The sequence below is a fragment of the Mustela nigripes genome, chromosome 7 (assembly GCF_022355385.1).
Source record: "Mustela nigripes isolate SB6536 chromosome 7, MUSNIG.SB6536, whole genome shotgun sequence".
NCBI classification, from domain to species: Eukaryota; Metazoa; Chordata; class Mammalia; order Carnivora; family Mustelidae; genus Mustela; species Mustela nigripes.
Genome location: NC_081563.1, coordinates 113,253,930 through 113,275,006, shown reverse-complemented (window position 1 = coordinate 113,275,006; position 21,077 = coordinate 113,253,930). Strand labels below are relative to the sequence as shown.

Sequence of the window (21,077 nt, the reverse complement as noted above, 5' to 3'; positions counted from 1 at the left end):
TGTTGGATGCAGGGCTGATAGGTGAAGACAGGTATGAGTTGAGCCCCTGGATCTAACCGTGCCTGTGCCCACCCCTGGACTTCCTGGTATGTGAGTCAATCCGTTCCTTAGGACCAGTTCCTTTCTATCTCCTGGGCTAGAAAGTCCTGGCATGGAGGAGGAAGGAAGGTAGGAAGGAAGCATGAATGTTTAACAACAGGCATCTGAGGATAACCCAAATCAGCTTCTCAGCCTTTTGTAGAAAATGAGCACAGACCAGGATTTGGGACTCAGCCCATCCAGAGGGGTCTGTCTCTGGGGCTCCCAGCTCTGCCTTCATCTCCTCTCCAGCACACAACTGGCCCATACATAAATGCAAACATAAGTGCCACGGATTCAAAAACAAATGCTCACCTTACTTGGGTTTGGAAGAAGGGGGGCATGCACTTAGGGGTGAATTTCCTCACCCCACTTTCCTCTTTGGGAACTAAACTTTATTAGGCACCTGCTTGTGCCGAGCCCTGTTACAAAGCTGACATACACAGTTTCATCGCCTCCTGCCATGGCCCAGCCAGGAGGGAGCATCATTTCCATTTCACAGACAAGGCAACTGAGGCCTTGAGAGGCTGAGCCATGGGCCTCAAGTCGAGGAGCTGGAGCAGGTCTGTCCAATTCCAGAGCCCCACCCACAGCACGACCGGGCACACAGTAGACGCTAAATAAAAGCCTGGCTAGCAAATGGTGTGCGAGGCCACGTGGGCCTTCTGGGCAGCGCCCTGCCCTTTGGTACTTTCCCCCTCATGCCCGCAAGGCCACCATTGGCAACCACCTCTTTGTTTTTTTCAAAGAGATCAGCGTTAATCTCTGTTGGCTTTGCTTGGGGGACTGTCTGAGGTGAGACTCAAGGACAGGTGGGACCCATTTCCACCACTCCAGCCTTATCCAGGAGAAACCCTCCCGAAGGCAGAGGCGTACCCTAGTGGGAAAGCAGGATGATCTCGGCTGGTCTAGGTGTTGGCTGAGGACGGCAGGGCAGTGCTGGTCTCATCAGGCCTGAGGAGGGTGACCGTGATGGGAGTAGGTGGCAGAGTGGCTGTGGCCCTTCTCTGACCCTGTCCTCTGATGGAAGCTCATGGGGAGCCCCTGATCTTCCAGACCCAGGCCAAGGCCGGCTCTGCACCCCACACCTACCTCCCTCGAACCCCCAGCTGTAGCATGACTGTTGGATCAGGTGGGAGGAGAGGGCTAGGGTCCTGGCTTGGAGGCTGGAAGGTTCTGGACATGAAGACTGGCGTCCTGCCCAAGGCAGAGTGGATAGTCCCTAACAGTTCCTGAACTTGAGCTGAGGTGAGCTAGGATCGCAGGGTAGCCTCCAGGCAGAGATCTGGCTTCTTAGGGCCAGAAGGAACCTAGCAGGACCCCAGCCCAAAGCACAGACTAGAAACTTAGTTCTAGACCCTTCTTCAGGGGTGGCATGTGTCTTCTTTAAACCAAAGCTTCTTCCAGTTGTTTTTAGAGGCTGTTTGAGATCGTCACTCTGTCTCTTGTAGTTAGAAAGGGTGAGTGCAGATGGGGGTGGGGAGAAGCGGCTCCTTCTGGTCACACTTGACCAACTTTTTCCAAGGGCATCTTAGATGTTCTGGGATAAAGAGGACCTGTTTTCAAATAAGGACACTTGGAGAAAGCTGCCCACTTTAAACAAAGACATATGACCTCTCTAAAGTCTCTGACATGTCCTGCAACTAAGAATGCCTGTTCATATTGATTTAACCAGGTGTTTCCTTCCCTCACTTGACCATAGGTAATTTTTGAGGGGAGCCTGAGTTATATTTCTCTCCAGAACATATTCTAGGACATGCTGGGGGTAAAGAAATCCTTGTTAGATCTTCTGACGCCTCCAAGAGACCAGGTCAGGGCTCCAGATGCTGAGGCCTCGGAGGAGTGGACTGTTAGTCATGTATTTCTTCGAACACCTAAAAGAATTCTGTTCTCAGCTCATTCAGTGTGTTGTGACCCTCAAGCTGGCAGGGGACCCGTGTAGGAGACAGAAAGGAAGAGGACAGAGGGGCACTATAGAGGCAGGATCTCCCCATGACCCACCATTTCTCAACTGGAGGGGAACAGGGAGGCTGTGAACCCTCTGACTTTGGGCAAGGAGCGCTGGGCTTGTCCCCCCTGGGGACACAGGGGACCCAGGACAACGCCCAGCGCTCTGTCCCATGTTTGGAGTCCAGCTTTCCCAGGAGATGCCCAGTCCCGTCTCTTCCTCTGGGTCCAACCTCCAGGCGCATCTGCTTCTCAGATGCCCACGGGGCGCAGCATCATGCGAGTGGCCCGCAGCGAGTAGCTGGGGCCCTGGAAGTAGTGCCAGCGAATGCCGTTGAGCTTGCGCACGTGGTGGCGAGCTGGGTAGTAGATGCCGTTGAGATTCGAGAGGCCGCAGGCGTCAAACCACCATCCTGGGGGAGGGAGAGGGAGGTGGGGGCCAGCCAGTGGGCAGAGGGCAGTCCCCCACCCCAGGGACTCATCAGGGCTGCTGCCTCCTCTGGGAAGCCAGCTCTCAGGGGATGGGGCCGAGTGTCAAGGGCATGGGGGCAGCAGGGAGACTCCCAGACCCTCTGCTCAGCCTGCAGCCACTGAAGGCAGCACCTCGATAGCCCACAGCTTGTGACAAGTATCTCTTTGGGGCTCTGTCTGATGTCTCTGTCTCTCTCTTTGGTCTGCGTTTCCTTGCCTTTCCTGGTCTGTCTCTCACATACCGTGTCCATCTGTCTTTCTCTATCTCCCCCTCTGGACTTCTATCCCCACAGAGCTCTCTGTGTCCACTGCTCCATGTCTCTATGTCCTGCTGTTCCTCTCTCTGACCTCTGTCCTTCCCAAGGAACACCACTGGAACCAGGATTGGTGGAGAGGTGCCCCTTATTCCCCTGCCCAGATCTCCCCATCCTGGTCCTGCTCGGCCTGGGAAGCAGATTCTTAGGCTTGGGGCTGGGACTGATCAGGCATCATACCCCATCCTCAGTGTTCCCCTAGCCCAGGCTCAGAGGAAGATCCGTGGTGCCTGTAGAATGAGGGGAAACCCCAAGGGAACCTCAAGGACTTGGTAGGGGAAGGGATGGAGGAGTGTGGCCAGGCCAGCATGCAGGTGGGGTACCCCCACCTGCACACTTTTCCCGACAACACCTGGCCACCCAGGACCTGGATGGGAGGTAATAGGGGTGTCCCGCCAGGTGAACTTGGGGACACATGGGGCTTCAGCCCCCCGCACCCACCTCCAGATAGCATCTGGGCACACTTGCAGAGGCAGTTGTCATTGTCTGCATCACGGGTGCTGAAGTTGGTGCCCTGCAAGACCAGGCTGCTCTGGCGCCCTGCTGACCCGCTGTACCCGCTCAGAGAAAGCCTGGAGGCCACCCGGAGGTGGTGATGGGAGATGGGGTCCAGAGTTAGGTCAGGACTGGTTAAAAAAGGTCTCCCCCTGCCCAAGAGGCTTTGCTGAGACTGGGGCTCCCCCTCCAGTTATTCTGGGAGGGGGAGCCCCAGTCTAGGCTGCTTGGGCTGTCCGGGCCCCTGGATTGCCCTCCCTGCCTGCTGCCTCCCAGGGACAGAGCACCCTCTGTGTGCCAGGCCTCCCCCATCTCACTGACCCTGAGTCTTGGACAGGAGTGAAAAGGATCAAAATAATAATACTAATAATGAGAGCAATGCCCAACATTTTTTTGAACACCTTCTATGTGCTAGGCATTCTGTGGTTTAGCTCCTGCTCCTGGCATCCTCACAACACCCTCTTATTTCCATCTTACAGATGAAGAAACAGAGATCCCAAGAACCAAGGGAGACTGCCCTAGGCCTCGGAATGAAAGACAGTGAAAACCAGGTCCCCGCCTAGGGTGGCCTGTCTGGAGAGCTGTGTGCATTTTGCTCCCCAGCTGACCACCCTGCAACCCCAGCCTGCCACCTCCAGGAAGCCTTCCCTGACCACACCAGCCCACATGGATCTGCAGCATCCCCAGCCCTGTGACTTGCACATCTGCAGCCAGTTTGTGGTTTCTCTTTCTCTGCCAGGCTATGAGACCCTGGTGGGCATGGCCAAGGCTGTGTGGCAATTACAACCATGGACTCTGGGGATAGAATGCCTGGATTCGAATCCCAGCTCTGCCACTCGCCAATGGTATGACCGTGGGCAGACTGTGTTGCCTGTCAGCTGCAGTTTCTCCTTCTGTGAAATGGTAACGATAGTCCTGTTACCCGTGACAACTTCATCATGTTATTGTGATCCAAGGCCCCCGGGGTTGAGGAGGGCAGAACTGCACGTTAGTGCTTGTTAGCCATTGTCCCTGTGGTCCCACTCGGGACACACAGCCACCATGGGCTCTTGTTCAACCTGATGGGAGAGGGTATTGGGTGCTTGCAGCCCTGGGGGTTGAGCATCCTAAGGGTGGAGAAAAATGGACACCAGATGCAGCCAGAGCAGCTCGGGGCAGCTCTGGTTCCCTCAGGGCAGGGCCTGGGAGATGCCACTGGTGGGATCAAGAGAGAACGTGGGACCTGGGTGTGGGGACTGGCTCAGTCCCTGCTCCTCCCACCGTGGGCTCTGCCTGTCTGTAGAGTCGCAGTGGCATGGCCGTTAGGGTCCAGGTGCCCCAACTGGGAAACCCTAACTGTGCCCTTAAACATGTAGCCCGGGACTTATGGGATTGGTGTCGCAACCTCCCTGTAAAGGGACCCATCTGGCCAAGAGCTCCCACGGGTGGGGATGGCAGGTTGGCCTGGCTTCTCTCCGTGGCCATTAGAGGCTCCCCTTGATGTTTCAGTGATGTCAGTTCAAGGTCAGTCTTGGAGCTCAGGCTGAGGTTTGGGGGTCCCTTTCAGTCCGAGGTGCGTGGAATCATGGCTGGACAAAGCCAATGGTCTCACGAGATCATTCCAGCAGCACTGGCCTCCCTAAATGTCTCCAAGTCCTCAGCTTGGGCTCTGCCTCTCTTCCCTTCTTCTGTGGGAACTAGCATGGGGAATCTTGTAACCTTTGGAAAAATCTTAAGTCGGGGACCAGGAACCCCCATGTGACCCATCGTTCAGAGGCACTTTGAACATGTTCACAGCTCAAGCCCAGGGACTTCAAATACACAAGTCTCTGGGTATTCCCAAGTTATTAGACACACAAGGTATGTTTCCACGTGTCTGTGGATCTGTGGGTGGGGTCTGTGTGTCTACTGGTGTGAGCATTTGTGTACAGCTCTTCATGCCTGCGTGTGTGTGTGTGTGTGTGTGTGTTTGACGTTTGTGCAGCAAGAGCTATGGTGGGTCCCGGAGTGTGCCCTGGAATCTGTCTCTATGTCTGATGGTGTGTATGTCTGTTTGTGTAGCTGTGCGCTTATAGCCCGGGCACTCTGTAGGCCCAGTGCACCCTCCCATCACCCTCCACATGGGCATGTATGTCTCTGCATGCCCCTGGGTACCTCTGTGTGGGTTTCTATGTGGATCCTGCCTTTGTAAGCAAATCTGGCTGTGTGGGCACCTCTAGGGGGCACACACCTGGCATCTGTGTGTGTGCGTGCCTGTCCGTGCCTCTTCTCCCTTGCTCTGTGGGCCACTTCCTCTTGCGGGCTAATGCGTGTGCTTCAGCCAGGCTCCAGAAGGCCCCCATTATTGTGTCTGATACCTAGAGGCACCCCTCCTGCCCCTGACCCCCAGGCCCCAGGGCTGAATCGGCTTCCCTGCAGGGGATGCTCCCCATCTCACCAGCCAGCTGACTCTATGGTGGGGGCACGGAGGCCGGCCTCTGTTCTGTCACCATCTCCTTGGCTCTACTCTGGCAGTTTCCAGGTTTGTGTCTTCTAGGATCTCTACCTCCTCTGCCCCCCACCCCCTGCCCCGGCTCCCAAGCTTTTCCTGAATGAGTGGGGGATTCTCCCTTATGATCTTGATAGAGACTTGCTCAGGTTTGGGGTATCTGTCACCAGTTGGATGTAACTTATCCCCTCTGCCTGAGATGCCCTTCCTTGTCTCTCTTTGTCTGGAGGATACCTACCATTTATAGGCCTTACCTCCTCCTAGGAGTCCTCCCTGTTTGCATGAGCATTTCTGTGCCCTTGCAGTATCCCCATAGGCAGCTACTGTCTTCCTGGGAGTGTGGGACTGCCTGTGGACCTGCTCACCCCCAGACACACAGGACACACTGGACTGTGAAGTAGGCACTGGGGATGAGAACAGCAGTGAACTCACACAGAGCAGGCCTGCTGAGTGTGTTAAGGCTGCCTTGGGGACAGCAATTACAACATTATTTGCTGAGCACTTACTAAGTGCCAGGCACTGTGTTAATGCTCTATGGGCAGTATCTCATTTGAGCTTCATAACATGTTGAATGAAGCAGATGTATGCAGGGCACCCATTTTACAGATGAGAAGGTGGAGGTAGTCCTTTGGGGATGCTCAGGGAGGTCGCTAAGGTTGCTCAGGGAGTCAGGACTTAAACCTTGGCTTTGGTGGCTTAAAGGGGAGTCAGCAGGGTGTTGTGGTGACTCATTGGTCACCTTGAGGAGTACAGGGGCATCCAGCTTTGCCCTGCCTAGCCCAAACCCAGGGCATGGTCCATTCAGCTCTGAAACTTGCAGTTTAAGGAGGACTATTATCAGATTGAGGTGGGTCCCCATAAAGAGGATGCCAGGACAATGTAGCTGGAGAATCCGGGAGCATTTTAAAAGACCAGAGAAGGGCAGGGCACTCATTGAAAAGCTCCCAAGTTGGAATTAGACGTAAAGTGTAGGAGGACAGAGAGCCTCCAGAGATTCCTTTGGAGGAAGTGACCTTCCTGTCAGTGGAGGGATTCCTGGCTGGCTGATGACTATGGCTGTGGAGGAGATTCTAGCATCATGGGAAGACCCAGATGACACCGTGAGGTCCTTTGCAGACCCATGAGTGTGAGTCTATGATTTCAATCCTCTCCTGTTCAAAGAGAACTTTGAGTTTCTCAAAGAGGCAACATCACGTAGTGGAAACACCCCGAGTTTTGGTAGCAGTGAGATCTGAGTTCAAGTCCTAGCTCTACGTAACTTGTAACTTTGGGCAGAGGACTTAAGCTCTGTGCCTGCTCCCAACTCCCTAGAGCAAGTACAGCAATGATTACCTCAGAGTGTTGTAGAAAGACTAAATGGAATAATATGCTTTGGGAACACAGTAGGTGCTCAATAAATGCTCTTTTCTTTTCCTAAACAGAGCTAAGAACCAAGCCAAGGGAGGTGTGGGAGACCTTGCTGGTTTTACATTATACTTATTTAAGCCCATCCTACAGTTAACAAGCAGAGGTACAGAGAAGCCAGAACATTGACTTGCTCAATTTCACAAAGTGAGCTGAAACAGAGCCAGAATAAGCTCAGGTCCCCTGATTCCCTTCCCTTTCCACCTCACCCCACAGCATGGATAGCCTGGACTCCCTGCTCTGGGCCTCAGTAATATGGCTGACTCGGGATGACTGACCTTAGAAGGCCCTTTCCTGCTCCTAGGCCGGCAACGTCAGCGACATGCTCTCCACCCCGCCCAGTGGCTAGGAGGTGTTGAGTGTTAACCAGCCGCCTCCAGAACCCGTGACGTGTGCCCAAATGGGGGACAGATGGTAGAAACAGGAGACGCCCAGGGACTGACCCATAGTGCAGACTCTACAGCCACTAGCCCAGGACCCTGGCCCGCCCACCAGCCTGGGCCCCAAGCCCACCTGTACAACTGCCCCTCACTGCCCAGCTGGAAATGCTCATACTGGGCATAGGCCTCGTTGCCCTCCCAGTCTTGCAGCTCCACGCGCAGAGAATAGGCTGTCCTGCTGGTGAGCTGGTGCACCACCTCATTGCCCAGCCAGTGCTCCCCCGCCAGGTCACCGAAGCCCTACGGAGAGGGAAGGGTAGGGGTGGGTTTCGTGCTGTGATGGGAGGCTGCCCCGCTGGCTAAGGAGTTGGGCTGGGCCAGGCTCCAGAGCCACTTAATCCAAAACCACTTTGCCTGATGATCAAGTCCATAAAGTACAGTGTGGGCAGGCCTAGGGATGGGAGTTCCCCACCTCCTGGAGCAAAAAGACTAAGATTTTTGTAAATGTAAATTTCTGTTCAAAATAATTGAAATCACATTTCTACAGAGTTTGAGAACAAACAAAATGAATCTGTGGTGATAGAAGTCAGAATAGCTTCTTGACCGGGATGCACAGAGGCAGAGGGGAGCACAGGGAGGGCTTCCGTGGTGCCAGGAGTGTTGTATACCTAAATTTGACTGGTGGTCACATTGGTGAATACGTATGTAAAAATCCACTAAATAACTTACACCTAAGATCTGTGCCTTTAGCGGCAAAAATTTAAAGATTTTAATCAGCTGCATACAATGTAGAGAAAACTTTGTTTAGTGACATGGCAGCTGCTACAAAATTTCAGCAACATAGAAATACAAAGCTAAGCATGTTAGGAGTTACCAGTGTCCCTGAGCGAGGAGAAACCAATGCCCTGGACAGAGCCACAATTCAGCACCAAGGACAGGGACACACCTAAGCCCCACTCCCCATTTCAGTCATGCATCGCTGCTGATCAGCCTAATGATTAATAATCATTGCCCTTGTGTGTTTCTGTGTCTGCGCACTTATTCCTTTTTGTCCTTTCAATAATTGTTTAAAACCCAACTGGCTCAAGAACACTCCTATCTTAATTTGGTATTTCTTTTTTAAGTATTTATCAAATGAACAGTAAGCAGACACAACTAATGACACTGTTGCATTTCCACGTATCCTTTTCTATTTCTTTTGCTTGTGGAAACTTTAAGAGCTTTTAAGTCAGCTTGCCAAAGGTCCTTTATTCAAAATTTAATTAAAAAATTGGAAGACAATCTAGCACTATGCCTCATCTTGTAAAATGCATGGGGTCTTTTTGAACCAACAATTCCATGTTAAGAATCTCTCTTGCAGATGTAATGATATTAGTATGTGCGAAGACAAGGACATTGACTTAAGCAACGCAGCCGGGGTGGGCAGGGGAGATTATTTTCTTCTGTTCCATTTTTTTTGTATTCTTAAAAAAAAATTTCTAAGCAACATGTATATATGATCTTTCCACAAATAAAGAAATAAAGTTAAACTTTTATTCTTAGGGTCTGTCTTAGAACTTGCAAAAAGAAGGTCTGATTTTCAATGACAGGGTCCCTGACAGCGAATGTGCACTGGGAAAATTTGTTTGAGGGTAATTGGTCTTAGGTGGGTTTCTGTTTTTTTTTTTTTTTTTTTTTTTTTTTTTTTTTTTTTTTTTTTTTTTTCTTTCTGGGAAAGGCTGAGGGTAAACCAGTGCCCTGCCTCCGATCCATCTCCACCAGGCTTCAGGGTGGAGAAGCCCCTTCCCAGGGTAGTAGTGTTACCTGTTTGTAATCTCTCCAGTTCCGCTGGAAATTCACGCTGCCATTCTCACGGCGCTGGATGAGAGTCCACCCGCCTCCATTGGCCTCCATGTCACAGAACACCTGGAAGGAGTTGGGTGGTGGTTGGTAGGGATTCGGAAGCCCCTGGGAGTGTCAGAGACAGGTCTGGGCCAGCCCATTTTTGATCTGGCTGACATTCTCACAGAACAACAAGTGAGCCTGGTGCTTGAGGACATCAGAAATATCCAGGTCCACATTTCCCACTTCTCGTCATCATTTTTCTAAAGTCATAGGCAAGTGATGCCCCCCTCAGAGCCTTCCTTTCCTCATTCATAAAATGCAAGTATTAAGACCGTAACCTCTTTGTGCCTCAGTTTCTCATCTGCAGATGGGCTTGATGTAAGAACTATATAAGCTGAGCCATCTGAAGAACAGAGCCTGGGTGTACTGGGCACTCAGTAAGTGGAGGCTTTTCCCTTGTTGGTATTGTGAGGTTGTTGTAAGGATTAAATGCAGAGAGGTGTAAAGCACTTGGCCCACAGTGCAGATTCAGGAATTGCTCTTACGTTCAGCAGACAAATGTTTTCTGAGCACTGCTACATACCAAGCTCTATTCAGGACAAGGAGGGTTGCCAGTATGGATAAGACAGAAAAAGTCTTTCTCTCAAAGGCTCACCATCCGTTGTATCATAATCTTCTCTTTCAGCCCAATCTTTGTTCACATATCCCTTTTCCAGCCAGTTCAGTATAAGTTAAGTGTTCAGTGAGAGATAAATCAACCCTCAGGGCTGGCTTGGTCTGGAGGAGGCCATGATGGGGATTATGAACATCTGGGTAGCTAGAAGGAGAGCTTCTAAGGAGTCACTGGGCAACCCTGGAAGTCTTCTCAGAGGAGATAGCATTAGAACAGGGCCTTGGCATGTGCCTGACAGGCAGACAAAGGGAATGGCCCCTCCAGGGGAGGGAGCAGCTCTGACAAGGTAGAGGCCAGCTCAGGGAGAGAAGACAGTTGCTTTTGTTGTGGAAGTAGCAGAAGGTGCAAGAAGGGAAATTAAGGTCCAGAGAGGAGAAGGGACTTGCTCAAGGCAAGGGAGACAAGAAAAGCTGAGGGGCGCTGAGTGGCTCAGTGGGTTAAGTCTCTGCCTTCAGCTGAGGTCATGGTCTCAGGGTCCTGGGATCGAGCCCCACATCGGGCTCTCTGCTCAATGGGGAGCCTGCTTCCCCCTCTCTCTCTCTGCCTGTCTCTCTGCCTACTTGTGATCTCTGTAAATAAGTAAGTAAAATCTTAAAAAAAAAAAAAAAGAAAAGAAAAAAAGAAAAGCTGAGGTGTGAGCCCAGAACTTGGGTCTCCCAGAATTCTACGATAGCTGAACTTACTTAGTTTCATGTAGAATATTTACTTAAAAAGTCATGTCGCTTAAAAAAAAAAAACAAACAAACTTAAATACTTAGATTAACTGCATTTTAAAAGGAAATCTTATAGTACTATAAATTGAAAACTAGTAACCCTTGTTTTTATTCAGATAATTATAAAAATAAACAAAAACGTGAAATTCTAGCTAAAAATTAAGGGCTTGATCTCTGTGTCAAAAGAAGAGTTGAGCAGGTATACATGAAGTGGTAAACATAGTCTGGAGACAAACTAATATGGAATCCAAAGGAATTCAAACAGAATTAGGAAGAACAAAGACTGGTTAGTTGTTCCCCATAGTCTTTCAGGTCAAGGGCCTGGTCCCTTGACCCCTCATCCACCTGCTAACTGGAGCTCAAAGCCCAGGGCAAACTTGGAAACATTCACTGGGGTCTCTGTTGGTCCTGGTCCCTAATTTCCCACATGGAGCAGAGCCCCCACACCTGCATCAATTGGGCTATATGTAAATTAGAAATAATCTTCTTTTGAGATGCCTGGGTGGTGTAGTTGCTTAGGTGTCTGGTCTGCCTTTGGCTCAGGTCTTGATCCTAGGGTCCTGGGGTGGTCCTGGGGTGGAGTCTGGCATTGGGATCCTTGCTTAGGGGGAAGCCTGCTTCTCCCTTTGCCTGCTGCTCCCCCACTTGTGTTCTTTCTCTCTCTCTGACAAATAAATAAAATCAGAAAGAAAGAAAGAAAGAAAAAAAGAAAGAAAGAAACTTCTTTGTGTTAAGCCCCTGGATTTTCAGGGTTGATTTACTGAATCAGCTAACATTACTTTAAGAAACACAAGACTATTTTCTGCCCTTCCAACTGAAAGCATTCTGGGAACTTCTCTACCCCCACATTCTGACCTCTGATTGGATGGGGGCTCCAGAAGGTAGGGTCCGCCCACCTTCTCTGACAGGTCAGATGTTGTAGAAAGCCTGAAGCTGATGGGGGATGGCCTGCCAGGGACGCCCTTGACTCAACACCCTTGGATAGTCTCAGCCCCCAGGGAGTCCCCTAACCTTCCTGGGCTCCGTCATATTGGCCACATGGATGGTGTAGATGCCGCTGGCATTGGCCCCGAAGCGCTGGATCTCTGCACAGTCCTGGAACACGTGCTCAGCGGCCCTCACAGAGGCTGCAACGGGACAAAGTAGAAGCAATTGGAGGTAAGCTAAGGAGAGAGGGAAGGGGCCAGGTGGGCACTACTTCCTGCCAGCTTCTGGGTTGGGAGATGCCAGGCACAGGGAGAGGTGTCAGACCTGGGAAAATTTCTTAGGGGAGGTGACCATGAGCTGGGATGTGGATACAGGGCAGGAGTGACCTAGGAGAAGGGGAAAATGTTCCAAGCAGAGGTAACAGCAAGTTCAAGGGCTCTAAGGTGGGAACAGTCCTGGTGTGTGCAGTAATGGGAAGTGGTGGAGGCCAAGGAAGGAAAAGATCCACCACCCATGAGAGCAGAGCTGAGGCCAGAGAGAACTCTGGCTGTCCGATGAACTTGATGGGAGTAGGGCAAAGCCAGCACAGGCATGGTCACCAAAGAAGGAGAGACGAGGCTGAGTTTCAGCAAGGGGCCAAGTCAGCCTTGTGAGCCAGGATGAGGAGCCTCGGCTGTGCCAAGGAGGAGCGCTCTGGCTAGAGTGTGGAACAGGGACCGGAGGGGATGAGACTCAAAGCAGGGTGGCCACGGACCAGGCTTCTAGAGTCTTCCAGGACTTCCAGGAGAGGTAACTGGGGTCTGAACTCCAAGGAGATCTTTCCCCCTTTCTTAGACCAGGAATCCAAGGCCCAAGAGTAAGGTTACTGACTCAAGGGCGCATAGCTGGGGGCACAGGCAAAGCCTCCCCTCTCTCTAGGTCATACGAAGGAGTCCTTAGAGCCTTGGGCTGGAGGCACAAATAGACAATGCCCTTCTTTGGTGACAGTGGGGCAGGGGGACAGGGTGTTTGGGCAAAGTGTGCCTGAGGCGAGGTGCCCAAAGCAACCTGCTCTCCAGACTGGGGAGCAGACACTGGGTCACAGCTGGAGACCGGGCTAGCTGTGGGGAGAGGCCTTGGGGAAAGGTCTTGGGCCGGGGCCTGCAACGGGGGCTGAGCTACAGTACCCCACACATGGGACTCATTTAGGCGGCTTCCCTGCCAGGGTTACGCACAAGCCAGTGATGGGTTCGGGTCACTCCATATCGCATGGTTTGGAAGGCATCCACTTCTCCTGCCGGTGGTTTCCTTGGGGCCTCAAATCTCTTAACCCAGCAGGGCCTGCCCGACCTAGACAAGCTCCTGGTGCCATCCTCTGGCCCCAAATCCTTGCCAGCCATCGTACCGGGAACCCATCACTATTGCTTGATTCCTTGTAACTTAAAGGCTTCCCAGGCTCCACTATGGCAATCCTAGAAACCCCTTCCTATGCCATTCTCCACTGCCCAGTTCCAGTTAGGCTTCCCCAAATATAGTCCCACTTGATGCAAAACCCTCATGTGGCTTTTGGCTGTCCTCAAGTTCATGTTCTCTCTCCTCATCACAGCCTTTCAAGGCCTTCAGTGGCTTGGAAATTTCAAACACACAGCTAGCACATAGTGGCACATACTGAAAAAATTCACTTCCTGCTTCTTCACTTAGAGACCCAGAGAGGGGCAGGTGGGTATTTTTGCAAGACTAGGCTGTTCACTGCTGCATTCCCAGAACCCGGCATTGGGCCTGGCACATAGTGGATGCTCAGTAATGGCTTCGCTGACTGAGTGAAGCTGAAACCAGCAATGCCTTGGCCACCCTAAATGGACTCCATCAGAAGGAGTCAGTGAGAGTTGGTGGTGGTGTGTGTGTGTGTGGGGGGCACCAGGCATTGTTCCCCCTTCTCAGAAGCTAGGGCCAGAGTCACCTCCTCACTTCTGTTTGGCTCTCCTGGGCTTAGGGACAAGGGCAACAGGGTGACAGGAGACTTTGGGGGAACGGTGAGTCTAACCTCTCCATTCTACAGAGAGGGAAACTGAGGACAGGGGAGGGGTGGGGCAAGTCTGAGCAAGCGAGGATGGAGCATGTGGATCCTGGAACCCAAACTTGTCTGGGCTGGTGGTATCCTTATTAGCTTCACTTCTTTAAACAGATGGGGAACTGAGGCCAAGAGAGGGACGGGGGCCTGCCCAAGGTCACTCACGGAGTCAAGAGGTAGAGTCTGGATTGGTTCCTCCTGGCACACTCGTCCTCACCACTATCATTACTGGTGGTTATTTCTGTTTCACAGGTGCTGGGAGAGGGGCCGGGCCCTTCCCCGCCCCACAGTGGCTTCTGGGCGACCCTTACCCCCACCTCGAAAGCGAGCCGGCAGGGTAAGCAGGATCTCCCTCTCCGCTCCTGCCCTCCTCCCACACCGCGCAGGCGCCCCGCTCGCTCACCCGGGCCCTGGGCCACGACGCGCACCAGGCGCTGTACGGATTCCAGCAGCTGCCGCTGCTGCCGCTGCAGGAGACTGGAGTTGCCGCTGGCGGCGCGCAGGCTGCGCTCCAGGCCCGCGAGGGCGCCGCTCTGGCGCCCCAGCAGACGCCGCAGCCGCTCCTTCTCGCCCCGGAGGGAAGCCAGCTCCGCCTGCTGCTGTGTCTCCAGGGCCTGCACCCGCGTCTCCAGCGCGCTGCGGGGCGGGGGTGCACGCGGGTCATCCCGCGGGTCCCCACACACGGCCACATTCGCGCGCTTGCCTCTGGGGCTTGAGGTGGGGGGCACTCCGCGGAACAGATCCGCACGGAGGCCCAGAGAGGCAGAGCGCGCTGTCCTGGATTACACAGCGGAGGGGATGGAGGGGAAGAAGTGCACCGGGGGCAGAGAGTGAGGAGGGGAGGAAATACCCCGCCCTGGAAGAAGATAGATTGGGATCCATAGAAGAAAGAGGTGCGGGTGGGGGGACATGCCAGTCATCTGGGCAGTGGTTACCAGATCCCCAGTATGCCTGCCCTTGGAGCCAGCAGTCCGCTCTCAGGAGATAAGCTCCAGGGAGCAGGCGCGAGAGTGCCCCTTGGGGGATTAGTTATACTAGAGAAAAAGGAAACAGTTTCGACGTCCAACAGACAGAGCTGGCTGAGTCTGTTTGCTTTCCGTGTCCCTGGAAATGTTCTGGAGCCGCGAAGAGGAAGGAGGCAGAGCGCATCTGCACGAAACTGGAAAGACGCCCAGGGCGCGGAGGGAACTGCGCCGGCACATCAGTGCCTCTAGTGCAGCCCCACGTGTGGGAAGACAAAACAAGAGAAAGAAAAAAGGTCTACAGGGAAATGGAGAGGGAAACCGGGGAACTGATAGGAAAAGGCATGGAAAGACACGTGGAAGGACACAGCGGAGCCTGAGCGCATCCTCCTGATGAGGTGGTTCTGGAGGTGAGCGATGGACAGGGAGGAAGAAGATGGAGGCAGTTGGAGGGAACCCACCTTCCCTTTCGTTTTATAGGTCCTTATGGTCTGGTGATATAGTAAACATGGAGCATATTTGTCATGAATTTTTAAAAAAAGTTTTAGAAAAAGCAAAAAAAAAAAAATCTTTTGACTCAGCAATCCACTTTTGGCATTTTATCTTGGTTTGTTCCTGCGTGTGTGCGAGGAGATATGGGGACATAATTAGGGGCTCGGTGTTGAACAGGAGTAAGAGACAGGAAGCAACCTTAATCCCCCAAATTGGGGACTGGGGATATAAGCGTGGGCGCAGCCATAGGGTGCAACATGATACAATTAGAGAGAAGAATGGACAAGTGTGTCGTGCAATTATGGAACAGTTTTTAGGATACTTGGAAAATAGAGGTGCAGAGTGGTACGCTCTATTTGGGTTCAAGAAGGGCAACAAAAGGACTATGCACACGTATTTGTTTACATATTCATAGGAAACCCTCAAATGTCAGCTTGTAGAATATCTGCTGTGGGATAGGGATTTTTGTCTCTGTGTTCACTTTGTCAAAACAATGTCTCCCATGTGGTAAAGCTCAAAAAAGTGATTGTTGGTTGAATGACTGGAAGAGGACAAGACACCAGGAAGAGGGGTCACCTCTGCTGTGGGCAGGTGTGTGGCCGAGGGATAGGATGGGAGGGAGACATCCTCCTATTTATGAGGTTATGCTGACCCATTCTCCAGACAAGAACAACGAGTCTAGCCAGGGCACAAGGAATTTCCCCTGAGCCCCGAATTCTGCGGCAGGAAGAGAAAAAGTTGGGGGCACACTCGGGTTCTAGAATTTTAGCTCTCTCCATGGGCCAAGTGCTTATTGATGACATCGTCTGTCTTCTGTGACTTCTAGGCACCTGGTGACAATTCAGACTGTCCCAGTCCCTCCTCTCCCCCACCTCGGGGTGGGGACACAAAAATAAGGAAGTGGACAAACTATCATTAGCTGCACACAGATCAGAGGGAGCTGGGCGGGCCTGATGGCCTGATCTTGACCCAGCACGTGAGCGACAATGACATCTCCCCTTGCACCCGGGCCGGTGGCTGCTTCAGAGCGTGGGTTTTGCCTCCCCTAACACCTTGACCTTGACAGTTTTTCTCCACTCAGCTCGAAACCAAGATGAAATCAGCCTCAGAAGTCCATTTCTCTGCCTTATCTGTACCCCATGACTTTTTTATTCTTTGTAATTTGCAGGGTGTTCCCCTCAAGTATATTTGCTTACAAATGCTGAGACTCTCTCTTCTCTGCCTGTGTAGACAAGAGGCTGGCAATGCGGTTGCTTCTGGGAAAGGCAACTAGTGGATAAGATCAGATTTACTTATTTACAAGCAAGTAAATCAAATAGAAATTTACAGGGTGAATTGCACAGCATATAAACTAAACTGAAGCTCAATAAAACTGTTAAAAATTTATAAAATAAAGGAACAAAGAAGGAAAGGAGAAAGAATGGAGAAAGAATCAGGGTGTCCCGAACTCCCGGGGGAAATGTCTGTCTCCTGTCTCCACCCAGCGATGCCTGTCTGACCCCCAGCCCTGCCCCAGGGCCCACCTTCACTCCCAGCTTGAGTCTGGACTCTAGCCCTGGTTTTAGTCCTTACCCCAGCTCTGGCTCCAGCCTGAGACCCCCCTGTAAATGGTCCTTCACTTCAGTCCTAAGCCGGGCCCCCAGCTCTGACTCCAGCCCTGGGGCCCAGGCACTAGCCCCCAGTCCAATTTCCAACCCTGGCCCCGGCCTCAGTCCAGCCCTGGCTCTGGTGCCCCCCAGCCCCACCCCATCCTGAGTCCCAGCCGACTTGGGTCCCAGGCTGGCCCTCGCCCCCAGGTCTGGCCTGGTGCCAGGGCACTAGCACCCACCTGTTGCGGCCGTGCAGCCTGTGGAGCTCGTGGCCCTGCAAGAGTAGCTGTTTCTCCAGCTTGTTGGTGGACAGTGAGGTCTCCAGTAGCTGGATCTCCATTCGGGATGTCTGGTTCAGGACCTGTCCCAGCAAACAAGAAGGGGAAGGGGGCGACGACACAGACCCTGCAGGAGCCCTGATTGGCAGCCGCCCCCCTCTCTGGGGGCTCTGCCATTCTAGCAAGGTGCTGATCTATTTCCTCCTAGAAGTTAGATCCTATAGTCGTTCATTTATCCCTTCCTTTCTTCACTCACTCACAGGCCCTTGCTGAGTTTGTGGTCTGTTTCTTGACAGCAGTTCCATTTTTCCTGATGCTAAGGCTCCAGGAGGAGTCCCCTTGACCAGCCCCCCTCCTACCCCATCTGATCTTGTCAGATCCAGCTTCCACTCCCCTCCCATGGCCCATACCCGGCTCTTGGCCTCTGTCATCTCTTGCCCTGTGTCCTGTGCCATTCTCCTCAAGGACTCCCTGTCCCCACCCTTGTCCCCTACACTCCTTCCTCTGCGGAGCAGCCCCAGGCATCCTTTTAAAATGTGGCCCATCTGCTCAGAATCTTCCTGTGGCTCCCACAGCACGTAATGGAAAAGTCCCAGTGCTCGCCATGGCCTGCCAGGTCCTGTGATGTCCTCTGCCCCAGTGGCTCTGTGAACCCTTGCCCACCCTCTCCCCCTGGTTGCTCCAGCTACACTGACCTCCTCGATGTTCCTGGAGCTTGCCAGCACAGTCCTGCTGCTGGACCTTTGCACATGCTGTCCTCCCTGTTCCCGGAAGGCCCTCCCGGTGAGCCTGGCTCTGATCCTGCCTCCTCGGAGGTGCCTTCCCTGCCTAAACTTGCAGGCCCTCCGCTTACCACTCCTAGCACATACTCCCTCCCTTCTGTCCATGCCGGTTTCTCCTGAGACTCTCACCCTCTCCCATATACAGGGGGTTTATCATGTTCATTCTCCTGGGGGTCATTAGAAAGGAGATGCTTGAGGGTAGGGATGCATGCCTGTTTCATTTACTGCTCTAAACTAGAACCAGGCACCTCCTGCCGTGCCTGGCACACAGTAGGGTTTCAACAGACATGTGCCTATTTGTCATTCAGTCCTTTTGTCCATTCCTTTACTCGCCTTCCTCTTTATACGTTTGTTCCCTCCCTCCCCTTCTGTCGCTCCCACCGCCTCCCATCTCAGAGCTGCTGGCCCCATGAGGTTGAATGAATTCTTCACAATCCATCTTTCCCTGGAGCTCTCGGAGCCCCCTGAGTGCTGCTACCCTCTCTCATGCCAGTGCCCAGCACAGACGCCGAGTCACTGGAGTCACAGAGGCAGAAGACCCAAGCCCAGGGCCCGCCCCCAGGGGCACTGCCTGGTGGTCAGAGTGGTTCGTGATGGGGGTCATCGGGGAAGGGCCCCAGGGTGCTACAGGCCCAGAGGAGGCCCAGATTTTATCCAGGGACAGAGGTCAAGGCCAGATGGTCCAGGCTGTAAGTCAGCCAGGCTGGCCACAGTCCTTCCCCCCACCCCCCAATGCCACAGACTTGGCCTCCGTACCTGAGCCTCCACGTCAGTCAGCTTGCGGGTTTGGGCGGTGGTCTGGTTCAAGAGGCTGGTGCCTAGCTCCAGCATGGTGGCCGTCTGGTTCTGGACCATGTGCTGTTGGACTTGGGCCAGCTCTGACCTCAAGTTCATCTGGATGTACCTTTCTAGCTGTGGGGAGACCATGGGCTGGTGTTATGTGTAGGGACTGGAGGAAGGCTCCCGTCCCTTCCTGTGCCTTCATGAAGGACATAGAGCAACGAGCACAGGCCTTCCTGTCAGGCCAGGCCACCATTACCTCTCACCTGGACTATTCCAGTAGCTTCCTCCCTGGCTTCTCTGCCTCCATCCTTGTCCCATGTACAATCCATCCTCTACTCAGCAGCCAGAGTGAACTTGTTAAACTTAAGTCAAATAAAATTCCTCCTTTGCTAGAAAGAAACCCTCCCAGGATTCCTATCTTAGAGGAAAAGCCAAATTCTTCCCTCCATGACCTAGCTTTCTGCTCCCACTCTGATTTCTTCTCCCAGTCCTCTCCCACACTCTGCTCCAGATGCACCGGCATCTGCCATATCCCTCCAACACAGCAAGCAGACACCTACCTCAGGGCCTTTGCACATGCTGTTCCCTCTGCCTGGAAACTCCCTCCTCCCCACCTCCATCTAAATGGCTCACTCCCTCATGGCATTTCAGGTCTCTTCCTATCTCTTTTCACTCCTCGAGTTTATATTACATATTTATTGTCTGTCTTACCACTGGAATGTTAATTCCATGAAGACAGAGACTGGGTCTTACCCCTTTAGCTCTGTATCTAGCACAATCCTTTGTGCTTAGTGGATACTCAATACATACATGATCAATGAATCGATGGAAAAGGGGGAGCAGCAAGGGTCGGAGAATAGCCCCCAGTGTCATGCCTATTATAAGAGTTTGCAGGTCTGTCCACCCCGCTGGACTTTCTATTTTCCGGCCCCCTCCAACTGCCAGACAGACTGAACCGGACAGTCTCCAATGGTTCTCTCAGCTCGGATGTTCTGGGATCCCACGAACTAACATTCATATCTTTGACAGGGCTGCTCTCTTTCCCAAGGGCAGTTGAAACTTGTCTGGCATGAGACCAGGATCAAGTTGCAAAGGTGAACAGAGTGTTCTCAGGGATCTGTGCCTACAGGCAGAGAGCCGGTGCCCCTCCTCCACTCCCTCTCCATTCTGCACACAAACTGGCTTCCAGCCATCACCACCCCCCCCACCTCAGCCCTGGCTCCTTCCCTTGCCCTCTTGCTCAGTCTTCCAGGAGGTCTGACAGACAAGGCAGCTCCCAGGGTCCCTGGGAAGACCAGCGCTCCCCAGGGAGAGGTGGTGACCTTGGCTGGGCGGGGAGGGTGATGGGGTAGACTCTGGCTGTTTCCTCCTTGGTCTCTTCTCCCCTTTGCCATTCTTTTTTTTTTTTTTTCTTTTCCTTTTTAAAAGATTTATTTATTTTAGAGAGAGAGAGAGAACATGAGCGGGTGGGGGCAGAGGCAGAGGCAGAGGCAGAGGGAGGGAGCATCTCAAGTGGAGATTCTGTGCTCACTGCGGAGCCTGACATGGGGCTTAAAGTGGGGTTCCATCACGATCTGAGTCAAAACTGACAGTCAGAGTTTAATGGATTGTGCTACCTGGGCACCCCTCCCTTCTCCTGTCTTAACAGTCTGTTCCTGTCCCTTCCTCGTACCCCTGTTTTTGAAGGAGGGCAACGTGCAACGTCAGACCCTGGAGGGGGCGCATGTGGGTCGTGCCATATTGACTACAGCGGTGGTTCTCGAAGTGGGTACCCTGGGGCAGTGTCCTGGGAGCTTGTTAAAAATGCAGATTTCTACCTCCCGCCGTAGACCTCCTGAAACAGAAATTCTGGGGTGGTGCCCAGCCATGCAGGTGAATCTGATGCTCACTCAAGGGTGAGAACTCCCAGGGAGGCAGTCACAAAAGGGACCAAGGACTAGGGAGACTGGCCCATTGGAGCTTCTCAAGTCTTTGTCATGTGGGCCCCTCAGTCATCTCCTGCACCATCAGCTCCCCGCCCCGCTGTCCCAGCCGCTCCCATCTAAGAACAAATTCTTGACCCCGCAGTCCCTCCAGCTGTGCTGCAATTTCCTTGGTCCCCTCAAAGGCAAAACTTCTTCAACTTGCCTCCAGTTTCTCACCTGTATCCCCACCTTTGCCTCTAAAAACATTAACAGTATTATTTGGTGTATGGCCCGCATACAAAGAAGCATAAGGAACGATATAATGAGGTCTGTGTCTTTACCCCGTTCCAGAAAAAAGTATAACCCATACTGGAGTGCTTGGGCGGCTCAGCGGGCTGAGCAGCTGACCTGACTTTTGGTTTCAGCTCAGTGTGTGGTCTTGGGTCATGAGACACCCCCAACCCCTGCATCAAGCTCTGCACTCAGCAGGAAGTCTGCTTCTCTTCTCTCCCTGCTCAGTCTCTCAAATCAATCAGTCTATATC

General features: G+C 52.7%; 1 protein-coding gene across 2 annotated transcripts in view; it reads right to left on the bottom strand.

Annotated features, from left to right (window-relative positions):
- Positions 1-458: 458 nt before the first annotated feature.
- Positions 459-21,077, bottom strand: part of ANGPT4 (angiopoietin 4) — a 41,516-nt gene continuing 20,897 nt past the window's right edge. Inside the window, exons 2-9 of one of the 2 annotated variants that reach the window (XM_059406703.1) lie at positions 18,603-18,758; positions 17,026-17,147; positions 14,147-14,379; positions 11,778-11,893; positions 9,360-9,461; positions 7,690-7,856; positions 3,252-3,382; positions 459-2,438 (exon numbers count right to left, since the gene is read on the bottom strand). In XM_059406703.1, coding sequence (XP_059262686.1) covers positions 2,278-2,438; positions 3,252-3,382; positions 7,690-7,856; positions 9,360-9,461; positions 11,778-11,893; positions 14,147-14,379; positions 17,026-17,147; positions 18,603-18,758 — 1,188 coding nt within the window. In that variant the 3' untranslated portion in view covers positions 459-2,277. The remainder of the gene's footprint in view (positions 2,439-3,251; positions 3,383-7,689; positions 7,857-9,359; positions 9,462-11,777; positions 11,894-14,146; positions 14,380-17,025; positions 17,148-18,602; positions 18,759-21,077) is intronic. The other variant, XM_059406704.1, reaches the window with a different exon arrangement.